The sequence below is a fragment of the Astatotilapia calliptera genome, chromosome 19 (assembly GCF_900246225.1).
Source record: "Astatotilapia calliptera chromosome 19, fAstCal1.2, whole genome shotgun sequence".
Taxonomy (NCBI): Eukaryota; Metazoa; Chordata; class Actinopteri; order Cichliformes; family Cichlidae; genus Astatotilapia; species Astatotilapia calliptera.
In genome coordinates, this window is record NC_039320.1 from 14,523,566 (window position 1) to 14,547,115 (window position 23,550).

At 40.8% G+C, this 23,550-nt stretch overlaps 3 protein-coding genes across 3 annotated transcripts; all 3 read left to right on the forward strand.

Annotated features, from left to right (window-relative positions):
• The first annotated feature begins 193 nt into the window (after positions 1-193).
• Positions 194-3,815, forward strand: synj2bp (synaptojanin 2 binding protein). The gene is made up of 4 exons (XM_026151385.1): positions 194-439; positions 966-1,102; positions 1,279-1,374; positions 2,060-3,815. The coding sequence occupies exons 1-4, from the start codon at positions 376-378 to the stop codon at positions 2,189-2,191; spliced, it is 429 nt and encodes a 142-aa protein (XP_026007170.1). The 5' UTR covers positions 194-375; the 3' UTR covers positions 2,192-3,815.
• Positions 3,816-5,575: 1,760 nt separating this feature from the next.
• LOC113011711 (deubiquitinase DESI2) lies at positions 5,576-14,842 on the forward strand. The gene is made up of 5 exons (XM_026151387.1): positions 5,576-5,844; positions 9,287-9,359; positions 10,193-10,286; positions 10,379-10,520; positions 12,415-14,842. The coding sequence occupies exons 1-5, from the start codon at positions 5,806-5,808 to the stop codon at positions 12,658-12,660; spliced, it is 594 nt and encodes a 197-aa protein (XP_026007172.1). The 5' UTR covers positions 5,576-5,805; the 3' UTR covers positions 12,661-14,842.
• A 1,851-nt stretch (positions 14,843-16,693) lies between these two features.
• srsf5a (serine and arginine rich splicing factor 5a) lies at positions 16,694-22,452 on the forward strand. The gene is made up of 8 exons (XM_026151376.1): positions 16,694-16,837; positions 17,951-18,090; positions 18,183-18,253; positions 18,772-18,906; positions 19,450-19,519; positions 20,933-21,006; positions 21,087-21,191; positions 21,357-22,452. Exons 2-8 carry the CDS (start codon positions 17,965-17,967, stop codon positions 21,664-21,666), a joined length of 891 nt encoding a protein of 296 aa, XP_026007161.1. The 5' UTR covers positions 16,694-16,837; positions 17,951-17,964; the 3' UTR covers positions 21,667-22,452.
• Positions 22,453-23,550: the final 1,098 nt, after the last annotated feature.

Below are 23,550 nucleotides of genomic sequence, written 5' to 3' on the forward strand. Positions count from 1 at the left end.
TCTCACTTCCTCCTTACTAATTCTCTTCACTCCCTGATTCACTAACTGACCTCCATCTGCCCTCCTTTCTCTTTTATGTCTTTTATTCATCAACTCCTCAAAGCACTCCTTGCACCTCCTCAGCCCATTCCCTTCACTCATTAACTCTGATATTGAGTATTTTTTAATAACTTGTCTCTGATTTGCCTCCCTGCCCTGTAATTCGAAAATCAGCCTGGAGTTCAGCCTCTTGCCGTCAGGGGGCACTGTTACAGCTCTGTCTGCGCCGGTGGTGGCCAAAAAGCAAATCGAAACTCCTCAATGAGTTCACCTTCAGATACATAGTTTGTCCCTCTTCTCTAAAGATTTATTTTACCAGGTTGACGTTTGGACACAATGAACGGCTCTCTGGACACTTCTTCCAAAGTGGAAACCATAAGGCTGAAGCGAGGACCGGCTGGTAAGGAGATAATTAGTGGGACTGTTACCAGTGGATAGCACCACTAGCTAGCTGCGAAAGCTAGCAAAAATCATCGCTGTCAGGCTGTGCTCAGTGTCCTGAAGCTAAAGGCTAATTTGCAAATAAAAGCGACCAAACCTCCGCGTCGTTGTGGCGTAAATGGAGGAAGTAGATTATCGAGGCCAACTGAGTATTAGCAGCTGCCTTATTTGCAAAGGAAAAGCTGATTTATGCACTTTGACCCAGTGTTAAAATCTTTAAAAGTTATCGGCCCTATCACGCTGATGGACAGCTCGTTCATAGACACCAGTGGTTTATTTATTTTACAGACTCGCTTACACTCGGTTATGTAACATTTTGTCAGGTTGGTCTTGCTTTTAATCTGCTCGTCTAAGTAGCAGTGCAGCTTTGGAAGATTTCCTCTTGAACTTTGATCTACTTGGATAAATATTATTGATTGGGTCAGCAGCTGCTGGTCTGGTGAACCTGATTATATACTGATTACACTAATGTGTTTTCTTTTGAGGCTTGGGTTTCAATATAGTTGGGGGCGTGGACCAGCAGTATGTGTACAATGACAGTGGTGTATACGTGTCTAAAATCAAAGAAGATGGAGCTGCAGGCCAGGACGGAAGACTACAGGAGGGCGACAAGATCCTCTCGGTAATAAAAGCGTCATGTTTTTGCTTTGGACTGAAAAAGACACATTTGAAGAGATGTCATGCATTCACCATGGCCTTTTCTCTTAACAGCTCACTAATAGAAAATGAAACCAAATATATGCTGCAGAACGGGTTGGAAGTGAGCTTTTATTTATTTATTAACTTTAATATTTCTAGATAAACGGAGCTGTGCTAGAAGGCCGGACACACAAAGCCGTGGTGGAGCTGTTTCGGACAGCTGGGGAGGAAGTGGAGCTCCTTATACAGAAAAAGGTCAGGAGTCAGGAGCTACACTCTCAGATCAGAGAGACTGACTGCTTGTTATGTGGTCTCAGTAGCTCTAGAGCATTATTGTTTCAAGCTTTATGTTATTAAGACAATTTTAAAATTAATTCTGAATTTCACTGGTAACAAGAGTAGTGGTGATGTGCGAGTGTCAGCAGGTTTTTATAAACAGTCTCACTGCTGCAAGCTAAGGAGGACGGAGAGGTGCATCATGCAAAACAAGTCTGTAAAAGTTTATAGCTCTGCTGGAGGAATTTAAATTGCTGATTGCCCTTTAGCATCTTTTAATGTTTCTTGAATTCAAAGTGAGAAATAAGCAAAAAATAAGTCTGGCAATGCCAATACAAACAAAAAACACCAAAACATAAAGAAGAACTGCTACCAGTTAGTGCAGTACAGTGCGCCTCCAAGCGTATCAGATCCTTTCTGTTAAAACTGTTTCCTGACGGTTATGCAAATCAGTGATGTCATGAACATACCTGTAGAGATAAGCATCTTTAAACTGCGCGTGAGAGTTTTACTTTCCGTCGGTTGTTGAGCTTAAAATAAGTGTGCGTATGTGCACGCATGTATAAACAACCACAGAAGATAAGTTTTCTCTGTCCACCACAAACATTTGTGTCAGTATCCCCTCAGTGCAACTTTAATCTTTGCTCCTTTTTATGTCTTGCAGGAATCCCACCACATGAACGGCTCCACAGGCTCTGAGTCCGAACACCAGTCTCCTGCGTCTATTCTGGGATTACTGGCAGTGTTAACGGGAGCTGCCGCAATCCTCTTTTACATTTACAGGCGGCGCGCTTAGAAAGCGCAATGTCTGTACATAATTTTTAGGATCAAAAACCATTGCTAAATGCCAACTACATGAGAGAGGGAACAAAATGTGAAAAGTAGATCTTGTTTTTGCGATTAGCAGGTGCTGGTGTCACTGATGAGGTCCCCCCCACACACATACGTGCATATTTTGTGATTAATGATAGCTTTTTGATACCCCTCCTATGCAAAAAGTCTTACCACAGAGATGAGATAACTTTTATTAGGTAGCTTTACGATGGTAAGTAAAAGAAGGGTGTATACATTCCTGCTGCTGGACTGAGTTTCTCAGGCAGAAAAAAATGGCTGCTTGTATATGCAAAACTATTTAATCTTTGGATAGAGTCTGACTGCTTGAACCTGATCATTATAAACTGAAAGAGTGTTTAGGTTCAGTCACTTGTAGGCATCTAAGCCTCCATCATTGAATGGGGGATCTCTCTGAACTCTACCTTCATGCTTCACACACATAGGTTTGATTTTCATTTTGAAGTGTTGCACAGAATTGTGGGAGGAGCAGCACCCTAATGTGGTGTTTATCAGGAGCTGTGGCAACTGATGAAAGCAGTTGCTGTGATAAAAGCTCATAATGGACTTTTTTTTTGTGTGCCTTTTTCCTGTTTGCAAAGAAACGGAGGAGATTGCGTTGCTTCATTTTGCTCTCAAAATGAAAATCAGACCCATCCGCCCTCACTGTAGCCTGTTAAAAGACCAGAACCTATAATGAGCCAGTCGTCTCTCTTAAATGTTTAAAAATAGACATCAGATATATTATTACATAAAAAAAAATATTTTATTTAAAGACTTCTGGTGACTGAAATTTATTGAAAACCTTACTCAAGCAGGAGGAAATGGTGTATTTATTGGGGACTGTTTTCAGCTGCAGATGAATACACATTCAGTGTTCTAATGAGCATTCCAAGTACAGGAAGTTGTGTGTGGGATTAACATTACTTGGTGCAACAGAGCAGCTGGATGACAGCGTAGAGCCCTGTGGCTCAGACAGCTAACCTATGAGAAGATGGGTTAGTGAAATCACCTAATATTTGGTTATTAGTCTGTGACACTTGTCCACAGTTTGGTAATATGAACTCAGTAGTATGAATTTGGTACCTTAGAAAAAAACTCTTGGTCAGGCCACTCAGGGTGAACCGCTGATCTGAAATCAGGCTCATTTCTTCAGGCTGAAACACTCATCTTATTGCGATTTGAGGCCAGTGTGTATAAAGACACTAAACCTCCTGCTGAGCTTGAACATAGATGAACATACGAAAGAAATTGTTTGTATTTGTCTGACGGACCAAACAGCAGCTCGACACTGAAACGCAGCTAAGAAACGATTTGCTGTCAGCCTCTGTAGATGTTTTTACGTTTCTTCTTGCACTAGCCACAATCATGCAACTCCTCCATTAAGGACCATAGTGCAAGTAAAGAAGAAGTGAATCGTGTCCACTGTGGTGGTGTGTGGTCTGTAAATACATTTCATGTTGCTCTGCTGAGTGAGACGGTAGGATGTAAAGTATCTCAGAGAAAGAGATGTGAAAAGTGTAATAAAATATGCAAATACTGTGTGTTTGTCATCCAGCAGGCAACTATTAAAATTCATGAAGAATTAACTGGTGTGTGTGTGTGTGGGTGGGGGGGGGGTTGTGATTTTTAGTTTGGGGTTATTTGGGGGGGGGGAGGTCGATCTTTAAGGCAAGTAATGTTTTACTTAAGTGAATAAAAACAAGATGCTAGTGGAAGATTGCACAAAATAAAAAGTACTCAATAAGGAACGTCAGAGAGAACTGCAAATTCAGGATGTTTAGAATTGTGAGCCATTTAATTATAAACTACAATGTTGTGTTTAGCTTTGAGGGTCAAACCTGAGGTGACTTTAAGCAGGTGAATTACTAATTCAAGGGGGAGGTTGAGTTTTAATATATATATATATATAAATATATACGTTTAAAGCAAATATAGCAAGTTAGTATATGTTTCATCATCATCTGCATGTGTATTAATTGTGCTATCCTATTTCATGTAATCCTCTCTGTAGATTGAAAATAGTTTGATCTGTAATTGTATTTATTTGTTCCAAACAAAGTGCCCATCCAGCCATTATACTTTATCATAAGCGGATTAATTTATTCATCCAAATTTACTTCTAAGTTTCTAAAATGATAGTAAATTAGGAATGCGTGCACATCTTAAGTTTTTAATGTAGTCTAAGTAGGTTTTTTTTCATGTTTTTTTATTTAAAGTTATTGGTTAGTGAGTTTCGTTTTTTTAAAACTGAGATTTCCGAAACACGAAAACAAATAATTTCATTATTTGACATTAAAGAGAAATTATAAATTATCTCTTTTTTCCTTTTTATTTCTTTTTTTTGTTGGAATTTTGGACGTTGACCAACACCGGATGTGGTCTGTTTGTTTTTCAAAGTAAAAGTGGATTTGCGAATATTAAGAGTATTTTTTTTCCTTTTTGTGTCAAAGTGTAGCACCAGTTGAGTTTTTTTTTAAGTACACAAAACGCTGAAATTGTTTCTCTCACTTTAAACCCTAAATCGGTGTAAGTTGGAGGTGGAACATTAAGAGCATTTCAGTCTGTCGAGCGGGCTGACAGAAATAGTAAAGAGGTGTCTTTTGTAACAAAATGTGCTCCTGTACTCCCACCAGCGGCTCTGTCTCCCATCAGCTGTTGGAGGATGCCTTGCAGGCACATATGATGTAATCAACCGGGGAGGCAGAGCCAGAGCTGGATAATAGCCGCACAATACGGATGCATCTCGGCCGCTTCGGGACTTGGTGAAACCGATTTGGAAGCCTTCGTGGAGCGGTCTCGGGGAGAGGATTGGCGATGTTTTGGGGGTCGTATCGCGGAGGTTTGAGTCTGCTGTCCTCCCTTCTCTACGAAGAGGATGTTTGATGCTGACCAGCAGTAGCAGCAGCACCGGCTGGGGATGCTCCTGCTGAACTTGACTCCCCTATCAGCTGTAATTAACCGCCATGGCCCAGGAGTCTTTCCCTCCCGCAGTTGCTCCATCATCCTCCGCGTGAAAATGGCCCGCACTCCGCCTCCATCCTCGACTTCCATCTGCTCTAGCTGTCGCCTTTTCGCTCATGATGACAGGAGGGCACCCGCCTCGGATTTCAGCGCATGCAGGGCCTTCGTGTCGACTATGGATCACATCATCACCCCTGATCTGATGCTGTGAGCTGAGTGCCGTGGTTGCTGTTATTACGCAAAGGCGCCTGCTGCCACCATCGATTTCCCTTAACAGCTGATTATATTTCGGGGCTCGGAGATGGGCCTCTTTCATTGCTGCACCTCGCTTTGCCCTGCTCGGATCTGAGTTCCTGACCGTACTTGCCGTAATGGCTCTGTGACATCTATCTCAGCCCTCAGCTGCCCACTTTCTTTAGACTTTTACGCGCGGAGCTGCGTCCATGCAGTTTTGTTGCCTTGTGGGGGAATGAGCATCGGCCGTCCCTCCTGCAGAGGTCTGCCCGTTGCAGCTCCTGCCTTCCACCGTGTGGCCCTGTGACTCCACCGGGTGAGGAGGTGCTGACAACCTTAAAACGCGGACTAAGGTTTGCCTTTCCAGCTCAGGTTAAAACCATGGCTAATGAACCCGTCATCCTTAACGTGTATGATATGGTAAGGATCCACCTGAACCAAAGTGCACTCACTTTCTGTTTTCTTTTTAGTCACTGTCCTCTGTTTGGTATTTACACTCAGAACAATGGCTTGGGGAGTGAAGGAATCCACATGTGCTCATGCTTTGAAAACCAGGGAGTGGGGTACCTGCAGCAAAGTCCACTCCTACAGTATCACTTTTAAAGCTGAGGTTTCCACTTCACATTCTTGTAGTGTCACACTAAAACAAAGCATTTTTTTGTATACTTTTTTGCTGTTACACCCACCTTCAAAGATTTACTGCAACGCCAAGTGAAGAAGCGCCTGGGTGGTTTCGTAGACGCTCAGCATGTAGGTTGGTCTGCTGCAGACGTGACTACATTGTTTTATTCTAGGCATTATTTAACTGTGAGCCCCATTTGGCAGGTGGAATCATTTATCTCTGACATTTAAATTGAAGAAAGTAAGAAAGAAAAGAAGAATGATAGGAAAATTTTGTTTTATAGGCCACTAGGCAACCACAGACCTGTGAAACAAGAGACTCCCTCAATCTTCTGACCTCTGTCTCTGTGCCTGGGATTCACATCATATGTATACACAAACACACCAGCAAAGGACAAGGGTCCTCATTCAGACTTGGACCCAGTGGCTGTTTTCGCATACTGTACTGCTGAGCAGTGTCCTGTGTGAATCTTGTGCAGAATTCCTCCATTTAGATTGAAACAATGTTATCATTTAGCAGCATGCAGACAAATAAAATACGATTCTGTGCAACAACAAACACAGAATGTGTTGTAAATTCAGGGATTTCACTCAGTATCCAAGACAAAGTTTGATAATAAAGCAAAATGGTGGACTTTAGCTACATCTCAAAGCCAGGACAGAAGAGAATTTTAAAAATATATATATATAAAAAAACATTCATGAGTAATTAAGTAATTTGCAGAAATCTTGAGGCATGTGTCATTTCTTTATATTTTGAGGATCCCGACTTTCTTGTAAACTTTAAAGTGGTCATCAGCAATAGTTCTCCAAGCTTTCTGAAGGTCCTTCAGAGTTTTTCTGTAGACATTTGGTGCGTTTTCACTCATTTTCAGGCCACTTTTTATACACGACTGTTTTCAGAAGTGTTTTTTGTTTTTTTTAATCCACTTACCACAGACCTATGAATCATTCAAGCATAAAAAAAGCATTTAACTCAAGGGATGAACCAGACGGACAGCTTAGCAAAGAACCCATTTTAAACTGTATCTTTAGGCACTTTTGTTACTAACAGCCTGTCATGAAAAAAATTGTTCTTTTGTTGACTCTATGAAAAATGGCAAATATAAAACAATTTGACAGGCATAACATTTTTTGTACTAATAAGGCACCAAAACAGCTATCAGTCAAAACCTTGTCATATCTCAGGATGCTGTACAATGTGTTCTTTAAAAAATAAGATAAGTGGACAAGTGGAGGACAAAAGAAGTGTCAGCCTTAAAAACTATCTACAGCAGATTAAAAGTATGTGAAAGTTATTAAGAATTAGGGGGAATCCAACAAAGACCTGACACAGGTCAGAGAAAAGTACCATCATATTGTGAGACACCATGTAATACCACGTGGAAAGCATCTGACAGCACCTTCATTTTTCAGCATGACAGTAATCCCACTGTATATGCAGTAAAAACCTGGATAGAAAAAACATGCAAGAGTCATAGACTGGTCTCCACAAAGCCTGGAGAACTGTTCCTGAAGATTTCTTAAAGGGAAGGTTCTCACTTGTAAAATAAAACTGTAGAGCTTATATTTAAAGCAAGAAATTTCCCCACTAGGTATTTGAATCCCACATTTTTCTATTCTTAGTGAAGTTAAATATTTCAACAAGTGCTTTCATCTCCAAGCTTTAAGACTGTTTGGAGAAGGAATACAGTCATGATTCACACCAGAACTGAGAGTGTATACTGGCACGCACTTGCGTACAACCACAAACGAAGCCAGGTGCAGCTTTGGACCTGGCAGCTTCCTCCTGATAACTTCAAACTATCTCACAGATGAGGATCTCATTGTGACAGCAGAAGTAACAGCTGCTTAAACAGCTGATTAAATTCCAGGGTGGTGGCTCCACTGGGCTGGGACTTAACAGGTCATGTTGTTGTTGTTAAACTGGGAGAAAGTGATCACGAGGGCGGTGACAGCCAAAGTCAGCCTTAAATAATTTGTGGGGAATTCAGCACGACAAGAAGAGGAAGCAGCAGGATGAGAGTAAATCGACGAGGATGATGAATCAATCATCTCTGAAATGAAATCTAAGCGATTTGTAGATGTGTGCAGCGATGCATGCTTTATCTGCAAAGGCAGGAAATAAAAGAAAGCTCCGCTAATGGGACTCAGTTGTTTGTGCACTCTCGGGGAAGTCAAGTCATTGGACATGTTTGTCCTTGTAGACTGTTTCCTTCTGGTTGTATTATTCTTCCATCCCTCATGTGAGAGCTAAAAGGCAGGAGGTCACTGCAAAAACATGAGGAGAGCCTGCTGACACGAAGCAGTGCGGTGGAAATGCTTTTATTGTATTATTCTACGTCCGGAAACATGATTTATTATTAATAAGGGACAGCTGGGGTAGCAAAGATGGCTCTTAGCATGTTTTCCCTGGGGTGTCTGAGGATAGGGGAGTGTCGGTGGGTGTTGGGTGAGGGAGCTTTGGACCTTCAGTGAATTATCTCATAACTGTCTGCAGTGAAGGGCAAGCAGGTTGGCTCACAACACCACCATCAAAGGATGATGGGTAAAATTTCCTCCCGTAGTCCAGTCTGTGATTGATCGCAATGCTGTTCTGTGGCAAATCTATCCATCACTGGGCATTCTCAGTGGATGCTGGTATGCCAATGCTTTTGCAATCTGAATAGAAATGTGTAGGTAAAGCCAACAAATGCACTGATTCGTGCTCTAAAGTGCAGGTAAATTAAATTAAATACTTTCTACCAACAGTAGGAGGAATTGTAGTATTCTGCTACAGGACAAGCATTTTATGCTAAACTAAAAACCTTGCAACAGTCAGATGACCTGCACACAACATGGAGAAATAAAGCACATAGACATGTGCTAATAGGAATCCTCACATCACTGACACGCAAATTAAATCTGCACATTTGTTGGTTTAATTGAACATTATAAAAAAGTGAACTTTAGAGCCGCTGGCGGGAAGGCTTCGTCACCTTTGTACAGAGCAAGCTTCTGGTATAGCTTTACTGCACAGGCCTATACAAACAGTACAGAGAGTAAGTGTATTCTAAAAATGCCAAGAAAGTTGAAAAATGTCCAAAATGCACTAAAAGATGCATGTGCAGTCAAAGCCGTTCACTTCTTATTTGGTAATAAAGTATAAGACAGTGCTATTATAGATCGCAGTGTGATTCTGCAGGGCAGCCGCATGGTTTCTCCTTCCTGACTCTTTCCTTCTCTCTGTGTTTCTCTGCAGTATTGGATAAACGAATACACGTCCAATCTGGGCATTGGTGTCTTCCACTCAGGCATTGAGATTTATGGGAGAGGTAAGAATGGAGCTTCCTGTATGTCTCTGAAATCCAAGTTAGTGGCATCAGAATAACACTACGAGTGGAAACTCGGAGCGGTGCATCACTGCACAGATGAAGTCTGGTTTTAAAAATGGAATAACGGGTTATGTTCCTAATATCATGACCCCATTTCCCTGGGTTGAGTCATCACTGACTCACTGTGTGTGTGTGTGTGTGTGTGTGTGTGTGTGTGTGTGTGTGTGTGTGTGTGTGTGTGTGTGTGTGTGTGTGTGTGTGTTTGGTTTTAAAATAGAGGCAGAAACCAGCATGAAACCAGATCACTGGGAATCCATTACATCCTTGCAACTGGAAATATTGGCTCTCTGCACAGAGAAATATGATGATAGCGAAAATATGGGCTTTACTAGGAGAGGAAATGACTCCATTAATGGAATTTACTCATAATAACCTGAGTTTGAATTAATGACCCATGAATTAAATATACTGCCACTGATCTAACGCTACTTTGGACCTAATAATAAAGTATAAAACGCGTAGACTTGGTTGCATTTAGTCCATCTTTTGGACAAAATCAGGTGGAGGTTTTATTGGTGTAGTTTAGTTAACTTAGTATTTACTAACTTGCATTTAGCTACATGTTTAAGCATCTCTATGCAATACTTTGTTGATCACAGTTTTTCCTAAGAAGGCTGTAAACAAAGGGCTGAGAGACCTGCAATTAAACAGGCCTAATGATTTAAGAACAGTGTGTCTGTGATTAATTGTGTGCTTCTGTGTAATTACAGTTGCTCAGTGCTTTCATTCAAAGCGCTAACCTGTGTTTTGCCTCTTTGTCCTCTGCCACACAGAATTTGCATATGGAGGCCATCCATACCCTTTCAGTGGCATCTTTGAAATCAACCCCGGCAATGCTGCCGAACTGGGAGAGACATTCAAATTCAAGTGAGCGTGCTCCATTTTAGCATACAGTGCACTGTGATGCTGTTAATGGTGGAGGTGAGTGTGCTCACGTAACTCTTTCTGCTTTTAAACAGGGAGGCCATTGTTTTGGGCACCACTGACTTCACAGAGGAGGACATAGATAAAATCATGGAGGAGCTCGGTAAAGAGTTCAAAGGGAACGCCTACCATCTAATGCACAAAAACTGCAACCACTTCTCCTCCTCGCTGTCTGAGGTCAGTCTCATACAACTATGTTCCTCTAGGTCTAAGTAAAAACCTGTAAAAAAGACAAAAGAAATCTTCCTTTTCAAGCGAAAATTTGTGCACAGGAATACATTTAGAGCTACACATCGAAGGTCAGTTAAGTCATTACAAGCAGTCTTAGTGAAAGTTGTAAAAGTGCCTTCTGTGGTTCAGGAGGTTCATTCAGCATCAAACTACCACAGGAGAAGAACAATAAAAGGACAAACAGTTTAGTAGTTGTAAAGCATCCAGCTTTGGGGTTTTATATCTAGATAAAGATATTCAGACGTTAACACGAAGACACAGACAAAGAAGGCCTGCAGGTCAAAGACAAAAGAGAAGGATGAGGCAGAGGAAGGAAAAATTAGGGAAACCCTGAGGGAAGTAAACACATGAAGAACAATAAACTCAAAGTAGAAACTGTAATTCCATGGAAACTAGACTATAACACTGTCTGTAAAAGAATAATTTAAAAAACAGAAGCATTCTATAAAGGAAGAAAAACAGAAACTCAAAATTAAAGCTATGCAAGAAGTCCCGAGTCACAATAATCGAAAAATAGCAAAGACCCTAGGATTATGACAGATAGAAGGTTATCACCTTTGCTAAGATAACTTAATATGTTTTGTTTAACAACACATTGCCTGTTTGTAATTTTTTAGTAATGCTTTGTAAGCATCGTGTCAAGCAGTCATACCACCAAAATCCACACTAGGAATTTCAGTCATGAATGAAATGGTATTTGTTGAGGTAGGAACTTTTTGAAGACAACCCTTGCTGTCCTTTTCCTCCGGCACCATTATGAGGTCAGCAATTTGGGGTTTTGGGGTTCGTGTAGTATTATGCAAATGTTCTTTTCAAACACGTGCCTGCAAAGTTAACTATGAGGTATGAAATATGTCTGTGAAGGTTCTCAGTCATCCAGGTCATCGTAGTCAAAGGAGCTTGCAAAGAAAAGCGACCCAGCAACACGCTCAGACAAAAACTGGTTCACCCGAAAGACAAAACGCCAAAACACAGACTTAGCAATGTGGTGTATGCTGCACAGTGCAGCGAGGAATGCCCAGACCTCTACATTGGAGAGACCAAACAGCCACTTCACAAGCGCATGGCACAACACAGAAGAGCCACCTCCACAGGACAAGACTCAGCAGTCCATCTGCATCTGAAGGATAAAGGACACTCTTTCAAGGATGCCAATGTTCACATTTTGGACAGAGAGGACAGATGGTTTGAAAGAGGAGTGAAAGAAGTCCACTGTGAGCGGCCATCTTTGAACAGAGGCGGTGGTTTACGACACCAACTCTCTGCCATCTATAATCCAGTTTTGAGATCCCTTCCCAGACCTGGGTCACTTTCGCATGTGGTCCTGAATCCGATACATATCTGATGTTTTAGAAAGCGACTGTTGTTTGAACGGTCATGTCGCATTAAATCCGTCTTTTACGTCACTGACACAAGACAGACGCCAATTATCAGTGCCGGAGAAGACAACGTGAACGCTTCCTGGCCATCCAGTGTAGATAGTGAAACTGTTTGGAAGACAACGTTGGAGAAACGTGAACATTTTATTTGTACTGTATAATCTGCAGATTCTGACAGAAATCTGCAACTATCCTTTGAAGCACTGCTCCTCTAAAACAGCAATACGGATAATTATTAGGCCATACTGAGGTCTTGGGCCATGGTCCATTTACTGAGGTCTGCTAGTCAGCCGCTAGACTTTAACTTCATTATACATAAAGAGAAATAAGGAACACATCCACATAACCGTCTATAACCACATTTTCTTCTAATGTTTAAATGCCTTATGCTCTAAAACAGCTAAAACAAAGACAGTATGTGGGATACAGCTCTTATCATCACTTATTCAAACTTTTTTCAGTTGCTGTGTGGACGGGAAATCCCCCGCTGGGTCAACAGACTGGCGTACTTCAGCTCCTGCATCCCTTTCCTGCAGAGCTGCCTACCCAAGGAGTGGTTAACCCCAGCCGCCCTGCAGAGCCACATCAGCCTCGGCCTTCACAAAGAGGAGCATAACGAGTCGAGCGACGAGGACCCTTCGTCGCCGTCTGGAGCCACAGCCGCTGGCTCGGGCTCCTCCCACAGCTGTCGTCACACCAGAGTGTGACGTGACCTCTGGACCTTCTCACCACTGCTTCTGATGGCATTTGTAGGCTTGAACAACCACCTGACCTCATACTGTTTGTCCTCTGCGTAAAAGAGGCAGGAAAAGAAGAGTTTCCTTTTTGAAAAGAGAGCTGCTGCCAGAGACTTCAGGCCTACAGACTTACAGAGAAGCCGTTTGTCCTTTCAGCAGACGACAGCATGACGAGGGCGTGCTTTTCCCTGAGCCCTGAAGTGCGTGTCTGATTTTGACAGTGACTACTTGTAGATCTGAAGTTTGTAGTATGTTATTATTAGTCTTTTCCACAAACTTTGAAATCTTTGTCAGCCTTGTTCCCTGCCCTGCCTTCAGAGCTGCTTTTGTAGAATGACCACATAGACACTGGATGGTTACGTCAGCAGGAATCTGCTCGACTCCAACAAGTTCTCGTTCGATAACCTCTATGTGGCCTTTGCCTGATGTTGTTGATTCGGCTTTCTTTGTTTGGAACTTTTCTTTGGCCATTTTAGAGGGTTAACGGGTAAAAAAAAAAAAGGAAAAAGATTTGATTGTTCCCTGAGTTCAATCTGAGTGAGTAAAAGTCCTGCATGTGGAAAGAAATTAACAAAAGATCCCACTTAACTTACTTCAGATAGAAGCTCCTTCTTCTATTTTTTAAAGCGATTACCTTCGTTCAAGCTTGTTTTAAACATAGACGGTTTGAAACAATCAAGGGCAAACAGTGCCGCTGTGCACACAGCCTCGGACAGCCCAGTCACGACCTGTGAACATCTCAGAGACACAAACACAAAGAAAGTCAAGCTGCTACTCTGACAAATATTGACTTTGTGACCCAGAACACATTTTGTCTATACTTTTATATCCAAGTGATCTTTATATTATAAAGGTGCGTTAACTTACAGAAAGGGAAAATAGACATTTACAGACAGATTTCCCCTGGATGACATCTTTTTCACCTTTGAGACCGAGCTGCCACGAGAAAGAACGACAGACATTCAGTGTTTCCTCTAAATTGCAGAAGTCATTAAAGATAATGTTCTTTTTAAATACCCCCGTTGGCTCTCTTGCCTAGATTTAAAATACAACATAAAGTCCATGTTATGCCTCTACAGTTAATATTGAGTTACAGCCAGCAGGTAAACATCACTGAAGCTCACAGTTATATTGTGTTTGTTTAATCAGACTAAGGCGTAGGACTGGAAAAAAAGACCTGTGGGTCTTTTTCTTGACTGGGACCAGTCACAGAGAGACACACAGTGTTTGTGAGTATTAAACAAGCCATATACAACATGTTAGAGGTGTTAGCGGAGGATTATGTGACCTTTTTACAGAACCATGCTAGTCCTTGTAACTAGTTCCTGTCATGCTAAACTGAGGTAGACAGTTTCTTAGATATGAATCCTATGAACATTAGACTGGTGATAATATCGCAACAGTATAAAAGAGCATTTTTCCTAATATAAAACTGTTAACTAAGTACATATTATATTGATTGATTTCCCCAGTGATGTTTTTACAGAAAGTATTTGAGCCTTTTAAAATAATGAGTCATTATGAGGAGATAGAGAGAGAGAAGCTCACGTTCTCAGAGGGGGGGAATTGTGATGTCGTAAAATTAGTTCCAGTCACTGCAGGTTTAGCATACATGTCAGTAAAAGACGACATCAATGACTTTGGACCCTGATTAAGAAACTGTTACAACGATGAAGACCTGCTCCTTGCTTGAAGAAGACGAGGCCACGTGTTTGAATCTTTGTTCCCCACCTCTCCTGCTGTGGTGCGTTGAAGGACAGCTTTCTTTTTCTCAGGAAGGAAATCACATACTTGTAGTAGTGACAGTCATCCCGTTCATAAATGGGCTCAAAAGTGCAAATTAACTTTTTCATTTTATTTTCTTCTTGTTCATAAATAAGCTACCGTATCTCCCTATATGTTGGCATATTCTTAGTTTTTTTGAAGTGTGCTGTGATCAACTTTTTGGTTCATTTTGAGTTGATAGGGAGAGGGAGTGTACAGTGATCAGTACTACATGCTCAAAAGTCTTCAACACTTTCTACAAAGCAAACCAGACAGGTTTTTTTTTTTCTGTTGTACTGTGTCAACCTAAACCTTGTATTTGTTTTTCCTAACCCAGGACAATTTTAACAATGATGATAGTGCTAGAATAAAAGAGATGGAATCCTAAGTGATGCCTGGCTTCTTCTGTTATAGTCCAAAATATGGGCACTGGAGGACCATAACACATATATTTGTATATTTCAAATTATCATTCACATTTTTAGTATAAAATACTTATTCTTTTATCTTTTGGATGTTCAGTACTGTGAAAGAATCATGAACCACCCCTCATTTCTTTATATTTTAATAGGAAAAGGTGAAAGAGGTGCAGCAATTTATTTAAATGTGCAAAGATACATGGAAATACAAGAACAGGGTTTGTACAGTTTTAATGAGTTTGTTGAAGCAGAGAAATTGATGACAATGTTGCAAGAAAGAAGCCATTAAGAAAAGACAGGAAGGAAGGTCTGACTGAAGAAACTGAAACAAACAAAGAGAAAGTTAGAAAAAAGGCACAGCTTTCCAAAATGTTTCCACGGGAGTGTTAATAGTTAAAGAAAAATAATTTAAAAATGTTTGCAGTGCAGTAAGAATAACACATTTTTGGTCAACTTGAAAGAAATGCATATGTGAAAATAAAAGAGAGATCAGAGGTCAATTGGGACAATCCATGTGATACTTAGAATCCCAGTTTACCAGTATTGTTTCCTAAATGTTGCCAATACAAAGAAAGGCTGTGGGATTTTAAGCATAGTGTTAAAGATAAAAGTCATTTTTTGTAAGTCTGGCCATATTTGACCTTGAAGAAGAGGTCAGAGGTCAATTGTGACATAATATTTCAAATCTTTTAAGGTATTTTTTTTATATGTCGACAATACACACGAAACAGGTTACAAGACTTTTTGTCAGCTGTTGACCAATAAATCATTAAGTTCACCTTGAAGACATCAGTGGATGTGAGACAGATTTTAATGGATCATTAACATGAACTCACTCTACACCCCTACAAAGTTTTATCAGAATTAATTCAAAACTTTTCAAACTGTCTTGTTTACAGACAGAATGACAGGCACTCATGCAAATAATATCGAACGTGGAAGTAATAAACAGGAAGCCAGATAAAGTTAAAGAAAAAAAAGAACGTGGATTGCAATAAAAAGTCATTTTCAATGAAAGGTGTGCTAGTTTAAGATTTGATATGAAATAAGGAATACAAGAAAAAGATTTAAATTAAAAGGTCAAAGTCTATGCCTTTACATGCAGTATTTTGTATTTTTACATGCAATTCTATTTTTTACTCTTATTATTTTATTTTAACTGCAATTGTATGCATTGCCTTTTGGTATTTTGGAAAAACGTATTATTATTAGTAGTAGTAGTAATTATTTTAAAGACTTGCGTTTTAACTTCCTAACACAGCCAGGCTTTCATTTGTTCATGCCATGGTAAGAGGTACTTATAAATTGGTTTATAAAGAACAAATTCAATATTGATAAACAGAGTAAGAGTTTTGTGAGTGGCAAGTTTACGCTTAGGTTTGTGCTTCAGCACGGTTAGGAAATGAGGCCTGTAGGGCTTGCGATACAGGATGTGAAAAAATGTTTTAATTTTCTTGAAAACTAACCCTACTTGTGATATATTATGTACAAATTTTAATAATCCTTAAGGAAATAATATCATAAAGGAGTAAAATCATTGCAACTAGTATGAAAATTACTTAAGATTAAGGCATGCAGAACGCTGCGTACCCAAGAATAGGCTGATATGAGTTGCCAGATCTGTGTCTTATCCTCCTTTCAAGTATTCGAAGACGCTAACCTTAATGCATGTACTCGTTTGTCGTTTGCACACATTCTTTGTTATTTTATGTGGATGGTTTATTATTTTAGCTGTAAATATTACTGGGGGTAAAGCCCATGGCTCTAACAGCGTAAACCTAGTTAAGCGTTACCTGCTGCAATCACGTGACACTGTGAGGGCAGCAACGCATTTTGCGGTCTCTGCTCTTTTTATGCTCACTCGCCATTTTGATTCAGCACAGTCGGTGACCTACTTTGAGCAGGAGCGAGCCAGCAGCGAAAGCAACAAGGCCCAAGCAGCTCTATTAGGAACAAAGAAACAGGTGAGCGGTTATTAAAGCGTATTTGTGTTATTTCAAGGATTTTGCGATTTTTGTCAAACGTTAAATTGGCGCGTTCTTCGCGCTGAAACCGAAGTTAGGTCACAGGCTAGCTTCGGCTAGCTGGGGATGACCTCGAGGCGAGCGTCAAGAGCGAAATTGTGATGAGGCCTGCTTGTGCTTACTGTTACCCAGCTAATATAGCACATTATTTGTCAGATCCGCAGTCTTTTACATCCCCTTACCAGCGATCCTCTAATTTAAGGTAGGATTGCAATAATAATCGACGCCGATGGTTTATCTGAGGCCGATTGGCAAGGCCCCAAGTCATTTTTCTGGTGTCTCATAATCGGAGAGAATCGATTATTTAATCATTACTGATTACCTGCAATGCAATCGGACTATTTTTTTTTTCTCCTTTGATGCAGATCCATTGAGCTGTTTTAACGGGCCCCTTGATCGCCGTTGTTGTGCTGTCTGCACATTTCATATCGCATAAGAAGAAAATGTGTGGAAATACCTGTAAATATTGATAAACGCACTTTAAATTACAATTTAGCCGTGAGAATGATTGTACGGTTTCAGTCAATAGCTCCATACAAAACCGTTTTCCATTTTGAGCTCGATGATGCAAATAGCCTGCGAACCGTCGGGGTACGCTAAGCCCAGTTTTTTTTTTTGCTTACAAGCTAAACTACACTCGTTTAAACCGGAGAGGGATCATGGTGCGTGTTCCGATCCTGTTGAGCTTTGTTCAGTTTGCCAGGGGCCTGTTTTTCACCCTAGCTTGAGTGTATTGCAAGTCTCTTTACGTTATTTGTCATGCAAATCTAAAACGGATTAACATAATTAATTTTGCTAAAGTTTCATAAAATACATGTAGTTTAAACTATCTGCTTTTTTTTTCTTTTTGTGGTTAATATTTAATTTAGAAAATGGTTGATTAACTTGTATTTTTGCAGCGGATGTGACCTTTGTTTCAAGGGGTGTGGCCTGCTTATCTTGGCCATAAAAGGCAGCACATGACTAGCACATAAATAAAAAGCAACGAGTAAACACTTTGTGCGGTAAAAGCGCTGAGCTAGATGCTGTTAACTAATTACTCTTTCATCTCAGCTGATAAAATCATCATGAGTGGCTGCCGTGTCTTCATTGGACGCTTGAGTCCTCACGCCAGAGAGAGAGATGTGGAGAAGTTTTTCAAGGGCTATGGTCGCATCCGTGAGATCAACTTGAAGAATGGTTTTGGCTTTGTGGTGAGTTTGAGCATTTTTTTTTTTTTTGTGCAAAGTGAGAGTTTTCAAAGTGTTTTTGCTTATACATAATCACATTTTCCTCTTCCTTTCAGGAATTTGATGACCACAGAGATGCAGATGATGCTGTGTATGAGCTAAATGGCAAAGAACTGTGTAGTGAACGGTAATGATGTTGTCTTTATGTCTTATTTGGTGGGTGTGGGTCGGTTACATTTGACTTTTTTCCAGCAAGATATAATTGCTACTTTATCGCAGCTTATTAAATTTATTTTTTGAGAACCTTACAAGCTGTTTATACTCTATGACCGAGCAGCTTCTTCATTTTATAAGTAAATTTCCTTGGCTGGTCCCGGTTCCTCTTTCTGTGCTGTTAGACTGCCACAGACCTTTTAAAGGCTCATTTGTGAGTGTTTGACACAACTCAGGAGGCCCTTCAAAACAAGAAGTAAACATTCAGACAGTGGCTGGAAAGGAGAACTAGTTCCTAGTTATTAAGAATAATTTCTCTGAGCTGATAACTTCTTTTTCCTCAGTCTTGCTTATCGCAAAATAATGACGTCAGGCTCCCTGTGGTGGAGCTGTCGCATGCCTGAGTCACATGGAGCACACACATTTAATCAGATATAATTACTTTGTATATAATCTGATAACACTGATTGAACCTCTTTTTTTGCCCATCAGGGTCACTATTGAGCATGCTCGCTCCAGAAGAGGAAGAGGTGGCGGCCCTGGAATGGGACGTTTCGGAGGCGGCGGCGGCGGTGGTGGTGGTGGTGGCGGCGGCGGCTATCGTCAGTCTCGCAGCAGTGGATCCAGGTACAGCACATTTTCAGTAGCTTCCTTTAAAACAAAGTAATAATTTTATAAAAAGCACTTAAAGATAATATTCATGTAAAAAGAAATAATGATGTTAAATAAATAAAATTCTAATAAATGGACAGATGCAGATTAAATATTGATATTAGGTTGTAAACCTCTGACACGTGATAACAGATCCTGTTACGTGGAAACTGGGTGTGACAATAGTTTATCTGGTCCAAAGTCAAATACAGTCCTGTGACAGCTCAACCAATATTATACAAGCTGGAAAGATACACATACAAATTTGCATACATGTGGCAGGAAAGTAGGATTGAGAGTCTCTAATGGACTACACTAAAATAGGATTGGCCAGTGTTGAGTTTCACCTCTGAAGCAAACTCAAATATTTACAGAACCCTAAGGTAGACGGTGAACGTGACGAGACACCAGCCGTGTTTTCAGGCACAAAGGCAGATCCGGATGTGGATGCATTCACCGGATCTGTGCTCCTTACAGAAAATGTAATCAAAGCTGTGCTGGTGTTTGTTGCCTCTGCAGATATGGCCCTCCAGTGCGGACTGACCACAGACTCGTTGTGGAGAACTTGTCTTCGCGGACGAGCTGGCAGGTAAGAGACAACAGGACACAAGCTTTTTAAAAATGACCTAGTTTTGTAAAGGAGCAAAATTAATTTTATTGGCCGGGTCAGTTTCTTTAAACACACAAGGTACAGAAAACAACACATACCAGGCAATTTTCTATTTACTATAGGAAGCCCCCTAGTGTTTATAAATACTTTTTCCTTTTAAACACTTTTTTTTTTTCTTTTTTTTTCTCCACACAAAAGCACATGTTATTACTGATGCCAGGCATTCTAACAAAAACATTTAACTGTTTTTATTTATTTTATTTTTTTTCAAACAGCTGCTCTGATATGGTTTCCTTTGTATCAGAGGTAAATGCACACCCTCCACTGGGTGTCACAAGTGTGTAGCGCCCTCTGCTGGTTGTTTTTCTGAATAGTGTCCATTTGGTGCCTTTCCTTACACGCAGTTGCCGCTGATGTAAAGTCTTGGCTGGGCCCAGTAACGGGTGAGAGTGGTCTAGCGCAGGATACGGTAGCCTTAGGAGGTCCGTAGCCACAGTCTGGAGGTTCTGTGGGCTGGCACTCCCGACTGATGTAACCCCCCTCAAATCCACGGTCCCTACACTCTCCCATTTGGGTCTTTTTCTGTTGCTGATGGAGCTGTGGGGGGTGTTGGGTCGGGCGCACACCCCTCCTCCTTGATCTCTGGTGGTTCCTTACTTGTGGAGGCCGGATGCTGAGTCAAGGCCGAGGGCGTTTCTCAAGGGCTTAACACTGCATTGGTTCCCATTTGCTATTTGGACAAGTGGCTCTATGCTAATATCTTCCTGGGTATGGAGCGGTAAGTAGCATAAAACTCATGTGATTGGGTTTGTTTAGGGTCGGGTGGTAACGGGGTGTAGAGTTACAGTCCTAAAGGGGACTCACGTAAACAGTGTATCTCTGTTGAGCCAAATCTCTTTAGAACTAATACATCAACAAAAAGGAAGTCCACATTAGGGTTTTTTTCCACCTACCCATAGTTTTGCCTGTAAGTACATAGCATTATCTCAATCGTATAAATAGTTGGCATACAGAAATTCATCCGTTCACCCAAAAAAACCAAACACAGTTCTATGTTACCCTTCAGGCGTTTTATAATACAATTCAATCTGGTTTTGTTTGATGTGCTTAAAAATATAATTTAAGGGTACAAAAGGAATTTAAAAGAATAAATAAATGAAAAAGCAACACTTGTCCACTCTCAAAATGCAATTTGTGTGGCTCTTTTGTTTACGTGGCCTCCACTGAAATGGAAGCTTATCACTAAGTGACAAACGTCAGGACTAGATGACCCAAGTTTCAGTGGTTTCTTGCTGCCTGTTCATTTCTCTCCCTCCAGGTCTGAGAAGGCTCTCACTGACACCTCAGGTTTCATTCCCCGTTGCTAACCCGCCTTTATGCTTTTAAAAATAGGACCTGAAGGACCTGATGAGGAAAGCAGGGGAAGTTACCTTTGTGGACGCTCACAGACCCACCAAAAACGAAGGGTGAGTTGCTGTTTTTTGAGTTGAGCCTTTCTGTATTCCTAATGTGAACTGTTTGTCCACTAATTTCTCTTTTCATGCAGGGTGGTTGAGTTTGCATCCCGCAGTGACATGAAGAATGCCATATCCAAGCTTGATGGGACAGAACTGAATGGTCGCAAGCTGAAGATGTTTGAGGACAGCAGAAAGTAAGGTTTTTTAATTTATTTTAGGTTGTATCCATAAATTGTTCAGGAATTTGCGAGGTTTCAAGTCAGTTTGACAAACTGTTAAGAGATTTAATATTTTATTTTGAAAAGCCGAAACATTGTGTTGTAATTGCGTGCTCTCTCTCTCTCTCTCTCTCCCCGCAGTCACAGCAAGAGCCGCTCTCGCTCCCGCAGCTACTCCCGCTCAAAGAGTCGCTCCAGGAGCCGCAACCGCTCCAGGAGCCGATCCAGATCCGCCAGCCGGACTCCCGAGAAGAAGACGTCAGGAGGGGGCAAGGCCTCAGCCAGATCCCCGTCCCGCTCCAAGTCTCGCTCCAAGTCGCGCTCCAGATCTCGCTCGCGTTCACCTGCACCGGCTCAGGACAAACAGTCTCCCCGCTCTCGTTCCCGCTCTCGCTCTCGCTCCCAGTCCCGCTCTCGTTCCCGCTCCGCCTCAGCAGACAGCAAACACTGAGATGGGTACACCTGTATGTTGTAACATAGACTTGTAGTTGCTCGGTGTGGGTCTAAGTCTTTTTCCTTTCTTTTTTTTCCTTCTTTGTTTTAGTGAAGGGGATGCATTGCCTTTTTATATGGCTTCTTTTGAAATAAAGACTGTCATTAATGACACTTTCGTGTTTATTATTTGTAAATCTTAATTTTGGATGCGTCTCCGTAGAAGGAAGTTTTGTTTTTGTGAGATTTATGTATCCCATCTTTGTACAGGCATTTCATATATACGAAATACTCAGTTGGTGATGATGCCCGTTACAGTCTAAGCTGTCTGCCATGTTTTGATTCCATCCAGCACTCTGTGGCTTTTGGTCACGTCATTGATTCTCCAAAATGTTGACGAGTATGTTTTGGTAATGCGAGCTCCCGGTTGTTGCTGTGATTACGCTTGTGATGACGTATTTGTACACGTTTCATTCACTGCCCTGATATGTGAATCTGCAAAGACTTCAGCTAGTTATTTGTCTGGATTTTTTTTCTTTCATTTTTGTAATGGATTTAGATTTGTTTTTAAATCATGGCCTTATTCCACCTGCTGAGTTTTCTTAATCTCCACCCTATTGGGTGTTGAGGGCCTGAACACGTTTGTCTCTAAATAAGTTTATAATTTGATACTAATAAAATGCCCACTGCATTTCCTTTCCTTTTTTTATGTCAGTTTTTTAAAATACTTTGTGAATGTGGTTCAAGAGATTCACATACGCATTAAAATTTCTGCGATTGAACTCAATAAAGCTTCACAACTGTTAATTCTGTTCGTTTGTCGTTTCTCAAGTCAGTATTGAGCAACATTAATTAAAATTGGAGGGTTTGCAGTGCAGGTGCTGCAGCTTTCTTGTGTGCACATACAGTAGTGGATAAGCTTGAGAGTGAAGATTAAGCCAAGCTCATAACTACCACAAGATCCTGTTTGAACACGTGTGGCTCAAACCTTGCTGTAATGAAGCTGATATAGCAAAGTGCAAACATTTATGGGTTGTATTAAGATTTTGACTTTATTTCAAGTCCTCTGATACAATTCAAGGCTTTTTGTTTAGATATTCTATGTATTGTACAATGAAGAGGCACACAGGGTGAAAGTCAATGGCTCTTAGGTGTAATAAAACTGCAGTTGTGTTCGAAGTTTACATACACACACATAGGCATGGATGTGGTAATTTGCTGCTTTCCATGATTTCTTTGAACGGTTCTTTTTTTCGGTGTGGATACAGAATATATCTTTAATGACTTTAAAAACAATTCTGAATTTATTTTTGGCTCAGTTATATAAACATATTTCAGATATTTGGTTAAATCCCCCTTAGCAGGTTACACCTCAATTAGATGCTTTTGGTAGCCACAAACAAGCTTCTTGCTTAATTCTGGCTCGATATTTGACCACTACTCTTGGTAGAATTGTTAAATTGATTGCATTTCCTGCTACTGACCTGTTGAGGGTACTTGAGTTGAGATCAGGATTTGGGAAGACCATTCCAGAGTGTTAGCTTGCTCTATTCATTTACACAACCAGTATCTTTGAATGTATCTTTGGGATCATTGTTTTTTTGGAACCCCAGATTGTGTCGAAGTTTCAACCATCTAGCTTTTGATTTGAGGTGAAGTTTCTGTGTACATTATACCACCTGCTTTATGCAGTGCCAAATCCTAAATAAATGCAAACTTGTGCACCCAACTCTTATTTTTTAAGAAGCACTTGTTTTTGACTTTTGGGGCTGGTCCCAAAAGCGAGTCACTCCCCATAGACTTCCATGTTAAAGGGCCCAACTTTACAGGATTATAAAAGCTAACTATAACGACATCATGGGGCCAAATGTATTTGGAATACATCTGAATACTGGGCACACAT